The sequence below is a fragment of the Chrysoperla carnea genome, chromosome 1, assembly GCF_905475395.1.
Source record: "Chrysoperla carnea chromosome 1, inChrCarn1.1, whole genome shotgun sequence".
In the NCBI taxonomy this organism is placed as follows: domain Eukaryota; kingdom Metazoa; phylum Arthropoda; class Insecta; order Neuroptera; family Chrysopidae; genus Chrysoperla; species Chrysoperla carnea.
In genome coordinates this window covers 35,678,243-35,695,021 of record NC_058337.1, presented here as the reverse complement: position 1 = coordinate 35,695,021, position 16,779 = coordinate 35,678,243, and the positions used below count along the sequence as shown (strand labels likewise).

Below are 16,779 nucleotides of genomic sequence, written 5' to 3'. Positions count from 1 at the left end.
ATATCTCCAAAAATACACTGTTCTATGGAACAATAATATGGAGTCTAAATTCGAATGGATCGTATGGGTTGAATATTCACCCATGAACTGTTTTAGATACAAAAATTCAAAAGTATATTCAGACTGATAGTGTAATAAAAGTTATAAAAGGTGATGATGTCAAATAATATTTTGAGGTACAAAGAAGAAGAAGAAGCAGCTCAAGCAAATGAACAAGCATTACATGAACAGGTATTTTAGTATGCCAAGAAACATACATCTACTATAGGGTAAAATTATGAAATAATCGAGTCAAAAGGATAGCTGCATAAAAATGGTGGATTGATAAATTATTCTGATCTTATAATCTAATGTAATCAAATTCTTTCTCACATAGCGCGTGTAAAAAGTCAGATATTTCATCATAAGGTATAAAAACTTATTTTGAACCGCGAGAACTTTTTTAACTCTTTAATATTCTAAAACATACTCGCATACATATAAATTCAAAGTTAGTAGTGAACATAAAGTTAGTTACAAATACATGTAATTGTTGAATAACAAAACAATAATAATATAATCATTATTTAAAATTGATATAATTACATTCTTTAACAAGTTTTAATTGTTTATAATAACAATATTATTCCAATTATTGTTTAAACTAATAATAAAGAAAATAATATATATGAATAAACATACCTTATATGTTTAGCTTTACTCGTACCTACACCTTAAGTCATCCATTTTAAGCACAACGAAACGAGTGATAAACAAACAACATGCATGTGTGAGTGTTTTTATACATACAAAATGCGAATTACTTTACTTATACTACATACAACGACAACGAGAAGACGCTAAGGCAATGCGAAGTAGAATTTCTAGAAGTTGTAGAAGAAGATTCACAACAATTCATGTTGTATTATTATTGTTGGTGTTGTCTTTTGTCTAGTTACTTTGTTGTTGTTGTTGTTGTTGTTGTTGTTTAGTTACATAAATAAATTGTAAATATTAATTATTGTCATTTATAATTTATATAAGTATGTTTAAGATTTTAATTTAATTAAATATTTTAATAACCGTATGTTTCCATAATGTAATTTAATTATGAAGTTTTGTGTGAAGATTGTTGAATGAGGATATTTACGTTATATAATGCTTATAGAAAGTAATATAATAACTACTTACATATAATGGTACTACAAGGAAGTGGTTTGTAATGGTAAAAAATTCTAAAGGGAAGCATTTTTTTTTTTTTGAAACTCTATCCCTTGATTAGAAATCCAAATGGGTGGTACTCTCTTAATACAATCGTTTTATAATTACAGCCCTTATAATATCGCAAACCGAGTTTCGTATTATTAAATGAATTAATCATATGAGTAGATTATTGTTGTTGAACAGAGCAACTTCAAACATTTAAAGTTTATTTTATTACTCTTCGATTCACCCTATTAGCTCCGTTGGTTAAGGCGTAACCAATTCCTCCCGCGGTATGCGTAGGGTAGCGGGTTCAATTCCCGCCGCCGTAACAAAATTAATTTAATTTATAGTTGTGATGTGCTGGGGTAGTGCATGGTATATGAATGAAGGAGGTTCACTCAGTGCAGCCTCTGAAAATGAGGAGCTGATAAATGAAATTATCAACGGAAAGGTGGTAAAACACATATATGATATCACAATGGGCTCTATAGCCTAAATGTGTCCTTCGTGGACAGCCAATATAACCTAGCCTAACCTAACCTGCTATTCGATTAATCACTTGAAATGTAATATAGTGCTGTATATATGACCGCTGATGTTAAAAATACAACTAAATTATAATTTTTTTTTTAAATTCAGTTATACGAATCTAAGGTACGAATTAAGGTCGACCTTAGTCATCCTTATCTGCTTACCGAATGAAAATTATTTTCTATGATGCATAAAATGTTAACAAATTTTCCTGCAATAGGTAGCCTAAAAATGTAGTCAAGCCTACTTATAGTGGAAATAGGTAGAGTAAAACTTTTGGAAATTTTTCACGCATATCTAACGAATTTTGGTCTTCACGCATATGTAACGAATTTTGGCCGAAAGTAAAAACCATAAGTAATATGCAGCATCTGAGCATATATATATACAATTTGATAATAGTATTTATGTTCATCTAATAATTCATTGACTCGCATATAGATAAGATAATTTTATTTCAAATACGGAGGTATCAAATTGTCAGTTCGTTTTAATCTTAACGTATCCACCTTCGCGTCCCATACATATAATTGTTTTTTTACAAAATTGTTTACATACAATCCTACATATCTCGGGAGTGATATTTTGAACCATTTCTCTTACTATCTGTTCAAAATGGTCTACATTTCTAAACGACTATTAACATTCCTATCGACCTATCTCAATTTCTGGACAACCTGTATATTCGATGTCAAAAGTGAATAGCTGAATGTTAATATTTTTGAAAGCAGAGTTTTTTTATAAAGAACAAATTTTTTTCGTAAACCTTACAATAAAATAGTTTTCCATATGTTGCAAACCTAGCTAGCAACCTGTACATAATGAGGTGCCCAACAATTTGTTACAATATTATGTGGTGTAATGTTTTAATTATCAATTGTGTAATGAATTGTAATTTTTTCAGGTCTATATTGAAAAAACTTTTCAAAACTTTAAATTGATTACGAAGTCGAACCAAATTTTGCAATTTTTCACTTGAACCATAAACCATAAAGAAAACTACAAACACATGCTAAAATTTTTCGGGTGAAATGACCCACCAGAAATCATGTTGAAAATGATATAAGTTTAAGCACCATGGCATCATTTTTGCGCAGTGCAGGTGAGAATTTGGCGATCATAATTACAGATAGGAAGTTACGATAAAGTATTTTTGTATGGCTTTCTATCGTATGCTAGAACCTTATGAAATATTACGGAAAATCTTGTGCCGCATAAGAGCATCGGTGCCGAAATTAAAAAAAAAAACTTAACCTCCCACCAATTTCCGAAACTCTACGTGATTTATTTCTTTACGAAATTTATGTAATTCGCATCGAATACTTATACAGAGTTAGTGTTCAGCAACGCCGTACATATTTACTGTGTAGGGGTGGGACACCATGTTGCTGAAACTTACTTTTGCATATAGGAGCATATTTTTCAACATGATTCCTGGTGGATCATTTCACCCGAATTTGAGCATGTTCTGGTAGTCTAATATCTATGTTAATGTGAAAATGTAAAACAGATTATGGTGGGAGCGCAAATAAATAGATTATTTGAATAAGTGCATAATGAAAATTCATGTAATGCTAACCTCACCATTTGACATTACAGTTTCCAACATTAATTTCCGGCATCACAGATCGTAATCAGCTACGCCATTTCTACGCGAATTATTTTTTGATTCATAATCCTATTCCTAGCATGATTGAAGAACTCAACGATTCCATAGGAATTGTTTTGATATTCTATATTCTATGTAAACTTTTTGTCATTTAATGATAAGTAATATCCGATTTATTTCATAGAAAATAAAATGGCCTGCAGACGATGTTTAAATATTTTACGTGAAATAGACATGCATATTATAATACTTTTAAATATACATACATACCTGACAATGAAACTGCTGCTGCTAAAAAGTCTGCCTGCTTAGTAAATACTCTACTTTGAGAGAAGAAGGTGATAATTCGAATAAAGAAGTTTCTTTTAATGTACTGAGTGAATTTAAAAAATAGGTTCAAATAATTTTAAGCTTAGATGTTTATTTATTCCACTTTGTTCTCATTTTATCAATAATAATGCAAGAATTTATTCTTCCCTGGTTGCAATTACTTTCCAATTTAGACCTGGCAATAATTTTTGCCATAATTTTTAATTTAGCCGGAATTTTCTCCTCAAAATTTTATTCAAAATACGTAGAATCTAAAAATATAATACAATATTTAAAATGCGACACTTTAATATGAAATAATTATAACTTCGATTGAGTAGAAACTTCAACATAGTTTCTTATTAGTTCTAATTTGAACCTAATTTTTTGGCATTCCAATCCATGGAGGGAACTTGAATGAAATTAATTGAGTTTTCAAAAATACCATAACTAGGAAAGCTCTATTGTGTGAATTATGTTATTGTGTGCGTTGTATCTAACAAATTTTTGTGTAAGAAAAACGAGCGTGATCACTTGTGGCGAAATGTCGAAGAGGCCGAACACATGTTGAATAACATCGAATCCATGAACGGATGTTGGTAGATGTTAGTGTGCTGTAAGTGGCATTTATTAATTATGGTTGACGCATGTCTCGTGTTTTGGGTTTTGATTTTGAAATAAAAAAAAACTGCTATACAATGTTAAGGAAGCATTTCTTATTTACGACACTGCTAAATAATTTCATGGACAGTTATTGTGGAAAAACGAGAACCTCTGACAAAGAAATGAAAATTGCCAACTTCATGAACAAAATCCCCTGATAAACTAAATACTTTTTTAATTTTAATAAATTATATTGTGATTTTCCTAAGTATCGTTTCTTTGGTTATCAAAATTCAATGTAATATTTTAAGAATATTAAAATTTATCGAAACAAGTGAAAACAAACAATTGACTGAGTTAATTGTTGAAATACCATGTATAGGCAGTGTTGATAACTCTGTCACATTTCACATACATACATATCTGACATATTTAACTGATATTCTCATATAATGCGCAAGTGTTGATGCGCACTCGTTTGTTTTTTTGACGTCACGTAAATAACAAAAGATACTCACTTTGATATTAATACATACTATAAAATTTGCACATAATTAACGCCCTCGTGGGTAAACAGTGATGTTTACAAAAAAATGTTTCAAACAAAAGTTTTTTATTTTTTTATAAGCAACATTTTTTACATTTAAACTTTTGTTCTATCTCTAACGGTTTACAAGATGGGTCCTACGGACCCAAGACCCAATTGACCTATGATGCTCATTTACGAACTTGACCTCACTTTTTACGTCCTGAGTACGCTGTAAAAATTTCAGATCGATATCTTTTTTCGTTTTTGAGTTATCGTGTCCACAGACGGACGGACGGACGGACGGACGGACGGACGGACAACCGGAAATGGACTAATTAGGTGATTCTATGAACACCTATACCAAAATTTTTTTCGTAGTATCAATATTTTTAAGCGTTACAAACTTGGGACGAAACTTAATATACTATGTATATTTCATATATACATGGTATAAAAAGTTTTACAACACATTCGAGAGAATTCCCTACCCAATAAAACAATTATCACGTTCATCTACAAAAAGAGACTGCAGAGAATTTTTTCTTGCATTAAATTACAAGAGTATCGTTTCAAAACAATAAGAAGAAAGAGTAGTTTGAAAAAAAAATTTCGGCCTATAGCTCCGTGCTTTTTAGGCCAAAAATGATAATCACCTTTATGGTAGACATCTAAAGTTCTTTTTTTTTGCCACTTACCGTTTACTACTTATACGAATATTAAAATTAACTAATTGACTTTATGACCGATATCTCTTCTAACAATTGGGTATTAGAATGATTTTTATTTTATTTTATTACAAATTTAATCATGTAACAAACGGCCAAGAAAGATTTTTTTCGAATAAATCTAAAAACAACCAAAATAAAAGCCATCAAAGTTTTTTTTTTATCTCATTCTAGCAAAACAGAAATAAACATGGAGTAGCAATGGTATACCATATGTGTATGCTAAAACATATGTGTATCAGCTAATATGGCTGATAGACACACTGACGTCATTGTTCTTATCCGATCACTCTGTTTAATACCTGTCTTTAAAATGCTTATATCATCCGCATTTCTTGGCAAATTTTAATTTTAATTTCACTTTTTGTCATCTCGCATACGTTTTTCTTCATATTTTGTTAAGAAAATCGAAAAAAAAATTTAATGCAAATACCCAATTCCTTAAACCAGGCCTTCTTAAACTATGGGTCGCTACCCCAAATGGGGTCGTGTAGCAGAATTCTGGGGTAGCGACAGCATTTAATGTTAAATATTTTTAAAAAAATGGGGCTTTTTGTGCAATTTTTATTTTAGATTTTTGTTTGTTTCTAAACGATTTCTTTCTTTTATATTTATATAGGGTCGCCAGGAAACTTGCAATCAAAAATGGGGTCGTGAATGAAAAAAGATGAACAATTCCTGGTTTAAGCAATAAAATACTACTAACCCAACTTCTTAAATAAAGAATAACTGCTATAATTTAGTGCATTATGGACAACAGTAACGAGTTCTTTATAGCTTGTATTAATATGAAAGAAATATAAAACAGAAAAAGATATATACGTTATATGTCTTTGATTTCTCAATGTCATATTTAATTAAGGTTAAAATTTCTGTGATATATTAAAGTGTACTCTCAATAAATGGTCCAGATTTTGCTATTATATTTTAGATCAGAATGCCATTTGTGAAGATATCTTATAAATAAGAAATGACTGGTATCTTTCTTTTTTCAAGAAAAGTCAAATAATTCCGCGAATGCCTTTGAGAAAATTTATTTTGATTTTTATTTTTCTCTGCCTGTATAAAAGCAAATTTATGTGTTTATATTTATGTATAAAATTTTTCTACATTTGTGTTATAAAATTGTGTTGATATTTTTTAATATGTCAACAAAATATGATGAAATTTGAAGTTTAATATTTATACATACAGTAAGGATTCTTTTCCTATGTGCAAACATTATAAAAATATGCAATCATATGTACAGAAATGTTATGTTGTTGCCTTCATAGCAAACATATAGCCTATATATAGTTAGCTTTCTAGTGTTGGGAAATTATTAATTATTTCGAAAATATTTATGTTTCATCAACGGGAAATTTTTCCCCCATTCCTTATTTTTGAAGGAAAGCGAAGAGTAAACAGGCTGATTGGGCTTTGCTCAGGCAACGGCAAATGAATATGAGCAACCACGAATCTCACAAATATATAACGTCATTAGAATATTCCTAAAAAAATAATGTGATTTTCATATCGCTTCCGCGTCACTCACGCTACCTCAGGGAGTTACACTTTTTAAAGCAGAATAGGTAGATCAGAACGGGTTTTTTGATAGTTTTGTTATTTTTTTAAATAAATAAGTAGTTGACACACAATTTAATAAAATTGCGTTTTATTTTAAAGTTTAATAAATATAGCTGGTTTTGAGCTACCTTCCCCTACGTAGTGAGACAATACATAGTTACTTTCAATAAATCAAAATAAGATTATAGCTTGCTAACGATGAATTTTAATTATACTCTGGTAGTTACTTTAACTTTTTATATTCTGCCAACCTCTTAAAATATGCATATTCCATTAATTTTTATGAAAAATTTTTTAACATTACTTATATATTCCATTTTGAAAAATTATAATTGAAAAGATTAGTGTTGCATTCTGACCCCTTTAAACAAAATCTGTATAGTTCTAAAAGTATTTCGGCGGGAAAGAAAAGACGTGGTATTAAATTAGTATAGTAAACATAACCCTTTATATATTTTTGTATATATCGTTTCTTTGTATATGGGAAAGTTATCATAGTCGTCCATACTTTTGCAATACTGCTGCAAAGGTCTGTCGAAAAGAAGAATTTTTCCATGGATGATGAATTGATTGGGTACAGAATAGAACTGTAAAATGTTAGATTTTAAAAAAGTGAAATTTTTCTGTCTGGTAAGCCCATCACTGAAAATTTGAAAAATGAATGTTAATATTTTTGGATGCAGAGCTTTTTATAAAGAATAAATTTTTTTCGTAAACCTTATACCAAAAAAGATTTCCATATGTTAACAACTTAGCTGGACACCCTGTATAAATTGATGATGCAATGATGATTTTATGTTTTTGAAAATGTTAACAAACTTTTTTTCTTAATTTGCAAGCTTCTGATTGTAAAACTGTATTGGATAAATATCCTTGCTAGACAACGTTCCCCCAGTAACACTTATAATTATTATAAAAGATTAAATAACCCGGTCAATTTAAACAAAAAATGAGAGTGAAGTTACATAAAGTCCCAACAAGCTGAATTTTTGTGAAGTTGTTCAAAACATAATTATAAACAATGTCTGGAAGTTCCCCATCATTCCCCTGTAAGGAAAAAATTTAATTCAAGGTCAAAGGTCAAAAAAATGAGTTTTTCGCGATTTTCAGCAAAACGGTACGTTTTATCATAAAAGTACCTCAGACAAAAATTGTAGATTATAAAATTATCTATAAAAAATGTATCAATACTTTTTTTCTTACGAGCCACCGTTTCTGAGATATAACGATTCTAAAAGTTATAAAAGTTGTTATCGTCATAATATGCATGAGTACGCCACGTTTATACATCTAGAGTTGTAAAATTTTATATAATATATATATATATATATATATATATATATATATATATATATATATATATATATATATATATATATATATATATATATATATATATTATATAAAATGTTTAAATATTTTTTTATCGGTCATTGTAACTTATACTTACAATAATAAATGAAATACCGTTAGTCTTGTATTGATTATTGAAACAGCAATAGAGCAATTCAATTTGACAAATACAACTATTGTTGTTGGTGAAGATGTTGACTTACTTGTATTACTCACTGCTCGAACGCCAACTGAAAAAACTATTTTTTTCTTAAAACCAGGAAAAGCTCAGCATCAATCAGATATATATTCATCAAAAAGTTTATTTACTTTTGTAAAGTGTAAAGATCATGTACTATTTTTACACGCAATAACTGGCTGTGATACGACATCTGCATTTTACAGGAGGGGTAAAACAGCAGTTTTCAAAATGTTTGAAAAACAAGACTTAATTCAATGTGCTGAAGTTTTTAAAAAAAGTGATTTAACTCAACAAGAAGTTCTTCTTTCTTCTTTCTATGTACGGAGCTCCTAAAAAAACTACCTGTTTAGATAAACATCGATATGCATGTTTCGTTAAAAATACTAAAAATAAAAAACAAGTTCAATTAGCTTGTCTTCCTCCAACCTCAGTTGCTGCTCACCAACATCTTCTTCGAGTATATTACCAAGTTCAAGTGTGGCTTGGTTATCAGCTAGACCCTACAGACTGGGGTTGGAAGTTGGTCAACAATATATTAGAGCCAGTTCAAACTTTAATTCCACCTGCGCCGGAAAAACTGCTGAACACTATTTTTTGCAACTGCAAAAAGGGATGCAGTGCTAAATGTGGTTGCAAAAAAGTCGGACTGTCTTGTTCTTTGGCGTGCACAAATTGTCAAGGCCGGTCGTGCTCTAATATTGAATCACAAACAATGGAGGATTCGTTTGACTCCGACGAAGTATCATGCGATACATCGCTATTGACGCAATTTACTTGCATCCAAAATGAAGATGAAGAAGAAGCAGGAGAAGAAGAACAAGAAGAAGATCAAGAAGAAGAACAAGAATTTGAAACTTACGAATAAGACGAATAAACTTCAACACTTTTTTTTCATTTACATCGCTTTTATCTTTCCCAATCTTTGAAAATTTCCGTTATTTTGCAATAGTTTTACATTAAACAGGATCACAACTGACCCGTGGAGTAGGCCTACTGGGGAAACCACGTTAACAAAAACGCGCTAAGTACACTACCTCATAGGTGGCGTGGAAACGTGTGCATATTATGACGATAACAACTTTTATAACTTTTAGAATCGTTATATCTCAGAAACGGTGGCTCGTAAGAAAAAAAGTATTGATACATTTTTTATAGATAATTTTGTGATCTACAATTTTTGTCTGAGGTACTTTTATGATAAAACGTACCGTTTTGCTGAAAATCGCGAAAAACTCATTTTTTTGACCTTTGACCTTGAATTAAATTTTTTCCTTACAGGGGAATGATGGGGAACTTCTAGACATTGTTTGTAATTATGTTTTGAACAACTTCACAGAAATTCAGCTTGTTGGGACTTTATGTAACTTCGAATGTTTAAATTGACCGGGTTATAAAATACATCAAATTCTTTAAAATCCTGCTTTATTTATAACTAACAATGTTAAATCATTTATATTTACATAAAGCATTCCGTGCCTATACAAATGGCGCTCATGTGAGACAATATATATATGTATTGTATGTATACACATCTTATTAGGAAAAACAAGATTATTATTATTCTTATTATAAAACGAAACAGTAGATGTTAAGTCAAATACGGGACGCTAAAGTAATAAAAAGCGATGAGATTTTATATAACATTATATATAGAATATGAATATAAACCTCGAATATAATATTATATAATATGGTAACAAAAACATATCCGTATAGTCGGAATGATGTCAGCCAAAAAGTCACTAATCATGGCACGACGCGACGTAGTGACATCAAACTTACTAAACAAAGAAATATAACCGAAGCAGAGGTACATTACAATTGAAACTAAAAAGCAGGAACTTTTACGATTCTTATTTTAGGTATTATCTGACACTTAGAGTGTTATTGTGACCCACCCAATGTGAAAAAAGACCAGGTAATCTTTTTTCCACTTTAGAACAGCTTTTTTGAATTAAACCCCGCAATAAGTTGGTGAAATAATCTGTTTTAGGTACTGTATGCTGTAGGTACTAAAAAAAATTTGGAGCACTGTTTTAATATATTTGTATAGAAACAGTGATGATAACAAATAATATGTGGTGGCGCATCGATTGCACGTACCAACAAGATTTGGCGGTTGGTTTATAGGAGAGATGACTTTTTGAAAAAAGACTGGATGATAAATTATACTAAATTTATTCCCTATAACTTTGTTGAATATAAAAAAGTTTTCGAAATATTAATGCATGTGTTATTTATTTTGTTAAACCGATAATTAACAAGACCTGAATCGTTATGGATAGTTTTGATCGTAAAACGACAAATAAATTTTCATCTCAGATTTTAGTACAGAATTCATGGTTTTATGGTGCTTCTTATTGATAAACTTGATTAACTCATCGATAAAATTTCTTGCATGCTTGCTTTTTAGGCTTCAAACAAGAAGTCTTTTCTTGTATACCATGTATTTATGTAATATATATATATATATATATATATATATATATATATATATATATATATATATATATATATATATATTATATATATATATATATATATATTATATATATATATATATATATATATATAATATATATATTATGAGCAATAATATATATATATATATAATATATATATAATATATAGATTCTTAATATATATATATATATATATATATATATATATATATATATATTAAGGTATACTAATTTTAGTCCCTAGTTTGTTCGCTAAAAAATATTGATGCTACGAACATAATTTTGGTATAGGTGTTCATAAAATCACCTAATTAGTTAATTATCGGTTGTCTGTATGTCCGTCTGCGTGCGTGTTTATAGCGTGCTAAGGACGTAAAAAGTGAGGTGAAGTTTGTAAATGAACAACCGTTAGAGATAGACCAAAAGTTCAAATACAAAAAAATGTTCCTTATAAAAAATTAAACAACTTTTGTTTGCTACATTTTTTCGTAAACATCACTATGTACCATGTATGTGTGACACGTATGGATCTGTAATGTGGCACTGTAATCAACACTGTAATCAACACTGTCTATACATGGTATTTCAACAAATAAGTCAGTTGTATGTTTTCACTTGTTTTCAATAAATTCAACAACGTCAAAGAACAAAGCAGTGAATAAACGTAAGATTGATGGGTAACTATGTGATTTAGGATAATCGCATAGTTTTTGCCGATAGCACCTGTACTAAACCCTAAACGAATGTATATGTACATATATATAAAGTTTTAAATAATAGATTATATAGTTCATTTAGTAACAAGTTTTGTTCTTCATAATTAGAATATTTCTTCCTATTCTTTTTAGTATATTATTCGAACAAAATCTCGCTTCCTCATCTCCACATCGACTATATTGAATCCCCCTCATCTTAATTAGGAAAATTATTCTGTATAGTTGTTCTTTACTATATTTATAGGATATATATATATATAGTACATACATTCACAATGGATGTTTTAATTCATATCCAAATTAACATTTGTTATATATATTTCCTTTGTTTCAAACATTTTGTAATATTTTTTAATATTATTTTTGTTTGTAAATGAACAAACTTCAATTTTATAATAAAAGTAAATAGTACATACCTATATATTTTATTAATAGAAATATTACGAAATTGAAATCCTGTTGAAAAATTAGTTTATGAAATAATCTGAGATACTATTTGTGACTGAAGCAAATTATAATCCCATGTTTGGTGCAAAGTTTAAATAAAATATTCCTCAGGTAAAACAGCCAATATGTTACGCTGGTTTTTTAACACACTAAGGGTATGATAGAAGTTCATATGTTTTACTCCTTCGAGTACGAGCTACTAGGCAAAGAATTTATGATGCAACATAAATAGGTCTGGCTAAATGCAATTGTAAAATAATCAGCAACCTTGTTTGGTTCGATACCCCCAGACAAGAACATAAACAAGAGGCGGGTAAAACCGTGGTTGATGAGAGAGTATAAACTATTCTTAGACATTTTGAAGCTTTTAATAAGAAACAAATGTGCATAAAAAAAAACCACCGGCACAAACTCATACCTAGCCACGGATACTTTGTTGTTACGCCAAGGACAATCACATATTAAGATCAAATAAATACCAAATATACCTTTTTCTTTCGTATCGTCGGAGTATTGCTTAATTACTTTATTGTAAGTTCCAGAACACTTTCATCTGCGCATGTTCACTATGCTTCATATTGATTGAATTCAGGTTATGTAGGGTTTGGTTATATTGGCTACAGGCGAAGGGCACACAAAGGCTATAGAGCCAATTGGGATACCATATATATGATTTACCACATTTTCCGCTGATAATTTCATTTACCAGCTCTATCAATTATTTCCAGAGGTTGAGTGCAACGCCTTCATTCATATACTATGCACTACACCAGCCCATCACAACTATTAATTAAATAAATTTTTGTTGGACGGCACGAATCGAACCCGCTACCCTAGGCATACCGCGAACGGAATTAATTGAATAAAACAAATACAATAAATAATTTTGGTAACGATAGCCCCAATGGTGACATCAGATTGGAATTACTTGGAATGGACATTAATTATAACATCTCATAAACTAAACAAAATGCCACACTACCAGTAAACAGTAAAACAGGTAATATCACGAAAACACGATCATATTTCATCAATGGGATTTATCCAAGACTCATGTTCATAAACAAATTGTCCGATGATTGTAGTATGCAGGCAGTGGACAGTTAAGATAAAGATACTTTACTCACCTCTATTTTTATGTTCAAACAAAAAAAAGTACATTAAGTATAATATGACACCCGACTGGAATGAAATTCCTTTCTCTCTAAATTATGTATTAAATATTACGCATAATATACTTTTATTTATTTATAATATCTTAAAATTATAATAATTTAAATATTATAATAACTTATTTATAATATTTTGTTTAAAAATTCCTTCGAAAAACGTTACCTTTATGTTAATCGATAATTGTAGGAGTCAAAGTCATAGACACAGGTAAATGTCCTCTATTGCTATTAAAGCAGCCCAAAGAAATGAGTCAAATCTGATGTCAAAACATGATGCCCTCCATCAAATTCAGCCTAAGTTATTTTTTGATTGGTTAACTAAAAAACGAGCAATTAGCCATTATAGATTAAAATGACGCATCCTGTATATACACTGTGTCTCAATGCTCATGTAGACTATTCATTGTGTGCGTAGTCATGGTAGGGACAATAAAATCAATGCCAGTGCTTCCAGTGAAAAATTTGGCGTTAAAGGAGGCTGTTGTGACTAATTTGCAGTTCTCTAAATGTTAATGTTATAGAAATGTCAAATTAAAATTATTGAAAAACACGAATTAATTAAACTTAATGCATTAACACTAGTGAAAATAAGAAATCAAATTGCACAAATATTATTTTTCAAATGTAAATTATCATAATTATTTATTTAAATTTGTGAGACAATAATATTAAATTTTCAATGTAAGTCTTAAATGCAATCCATACAATTATATAATTAAAGGTAACACTGAATAAATATGCTGACTATTCAGTCAACACAACTATAATACTAAATACGCTGTATATAGTAGCATGCCATTATTGGGGTCATTGATAAAACTTTAAGAATATATATAGTTAATAACACATCAAGGGATCTGCAAATATGTCTCACTTAAAGAAGTATTCCACTTACCCAGTGTCTCAGATATCCAGGTATAAATAAATATCGATCTAATTTATAGAGGATTCCTTGCATAGAGGTCAGAAGAGTTTAGTGCGGAATTTGCGGTTAGAAAAAGAATAACTATGTTAACAAATAAAACGAAGTTATCTCAGTTCTCAGTTATAGAGGTTAATGCATTTAACACTCATTCGCTGTCTCAGATATAGAGGTAACTATGATGATAAAATCAAAAGAACGAATCCCAGATATAGAGGTTTGCTTCGTACCACTAACAGAGGTAATTTTGTGCCAAAGTGTTAGGACCTCAGCATGAGTTCCAATGGTGGAGGGCTCCCACTTATTCAGGTCCCACTTAACCTAGTTCCACAGTATTAGGCATCTTGGGCTCCAATATTACGTGAAGAAGATGAAAACTCTGTTTAAGGTAGTTGCAAGATGTAAAGCAGTAATTAAAATGCTCCCGCATCATATGGTGCCCAGAAAATTTCGAAACTGGAAAACTAACTTCGAGTTATTATTTCTTCTCAAATAAAGAAAAATAGTATGCTTGAAAAAAGTTGTAGCTGAAGTGATTCGGCAGATTTTCGTTTATAATTTCAGCATCAAAATTGTCTGACATATGCTATTTTTCCCGACAAGTACTATTTTTCATGTTATGTAAAATTTTATCAGAGAGACCCCATATTTCATCCGTTTTACGCAAATAACTCAAAAACCGCACATTCAATCGACAAGAAGATCACCATAAAGCAGTTCATAAAATAAGAAAAACATTTGACTAATTTTCATTTCTATAAATTTAATACTTTTCGAGCAATTTTTTTCGATTAAATGTACGGTTTATGCTAAAACTCATATATTATTATACATCAACATAAAAAAAATACTCATCTTAAAATGTATCATAACTCAGTCAATTTTAATGCTGGAAAATTGTCGGCTACAAATTTTTCTGGCGCTCTATGATAGAGGGTTATTTAAGTTATCATTTGACATTCTATCAACTACTTACATCCAACGTTGCACCCTCGCATGTGACTTTTTAGCCCATGGTGAATTTGATTCAGATGTTGGTACTTTTAACATAAACGACTTTTAAATTTTTTCCTTCGTAACACTATGGTTTTAATATACTGCGCAATGTTCAAATTAAAAGAATGATGCCACTGATTTTTTCGCAATAATATATAGTTCTGACGGTAATTCATTACAGTATAAATATGAGACAATGTATTCGAAAACAGAAAAGGCTTTTCATAACATTATGTATCACGTCGTCCTATGATTTGTTTGAATAAAAGGTTGGAACAAAATTTACGAATTTTGAACCTTCTAACATGTAACAGAATATTAAAATACCTATAGTACCTATAAAAAATTAAATCTTCGATGGAAAAAAACACTATTTTTACAATAACAGAAAGAAAACTGTATATATAATTGATGATAGTTTTCTAAAATGATTTCTCCGCTCTATTTCTATTTCACTGATAAGCACAGAAGAAGGAGCTATATTACAAACTGTATATTACATATTGAATGTTAAAGATGTAAGATATAGGTATACAACATGAATACCCCAGAGACATATTGAAAACTTGGAATTTATGTATAGGGATTGGATTTTGTTGCATCAAAAAATTCATAAACCCTTACTTTATGTGGCGTGGGAAACTAGCTCTCGAGCTCGAGTCCTGAGTGTGGAACATTTTCTCTCATAGTACATAAATACGGCAGAACGGTCATTTTCAAGGTAGAGGGGGATGTAGAAATCTGGGAAAAAGTGGACTCCAATCGCCTGGAAGCAACGGTTGGTCATTTCATCCGTTTGTTATAAACCAGGAAAAATAGTGGCAGAGAAAACTTTAAGGAGGTTTCTGATATTGTTGAGTTTGAAGTAAACCCGAAAAAAGTCAATCCTTACCAAAAAAACTTAAGTGCAATTTTTTCGTTACAACGCGTAATTTTATGAAAAAGTAGTAGCAGTTGATTTTTTAGCAGTTCATGTTGATTTTTTCTACACATTCGTACGTTATGTAGCAAGTATTTAAATTTATTTTTTACGAATGTGACTTTAAAAGTGCCATGAGAAGCTTGTAGGACCGGAAAAAGGGGCAAATAATTTTTTATTATGGAACTTCAATAATTACGTAGTTTTTAGTAAATTGAATTCTAGCTCTCAGGAGACTCCGAGTTCTAAGTTTTATTTTGTTATGATGCGGACGTTCGTGGCTCAGCTACGACTACATCTGATTCAAAAATCTAGAAACTGATCTCACCTCGATTGTTGTTAATTTTATTTTGGTTTGTTAAATCCTTCAATTTTATTGCTTTACTAATATTCGCATTATAAATCATTATGAATGTGGTTTTCATATCCATTAATACGTGGATCACAATTAGTCGTTTAACTCCTCAACCAATCGGAACAATTAATAACAATAGTTAAGTCAATTTATCAAAGGAAACGATATGGCATACCATAGTAAAGAATCTGACAATAAT

At 30.0% G+C, this 16,779-nt stretch overlaps 1 protein-coding gene across 1 annotated transcript in view; it reads left to right on the top strand.

Moving 5' to 3' along the window:
• The window catches only part of LOC123302912, a 107,203-nt gene extending 98,279 nt beyond the window's left edge, over positions 1 to 8,924 (top strand). The window contains exon 5 of the mRNA XM_044886033.1: positions 8,554 to 8,924. Coding sequence (XP_044741968.1) covers positions 8,554 to 8,924 — 371 coding nt within the window. The remainder of the gene's footprint in view (positions 1 to 8,553) is intronic.
• Positions 8,925 to 16,779: the final 7,855 nt, after the last annotated feature.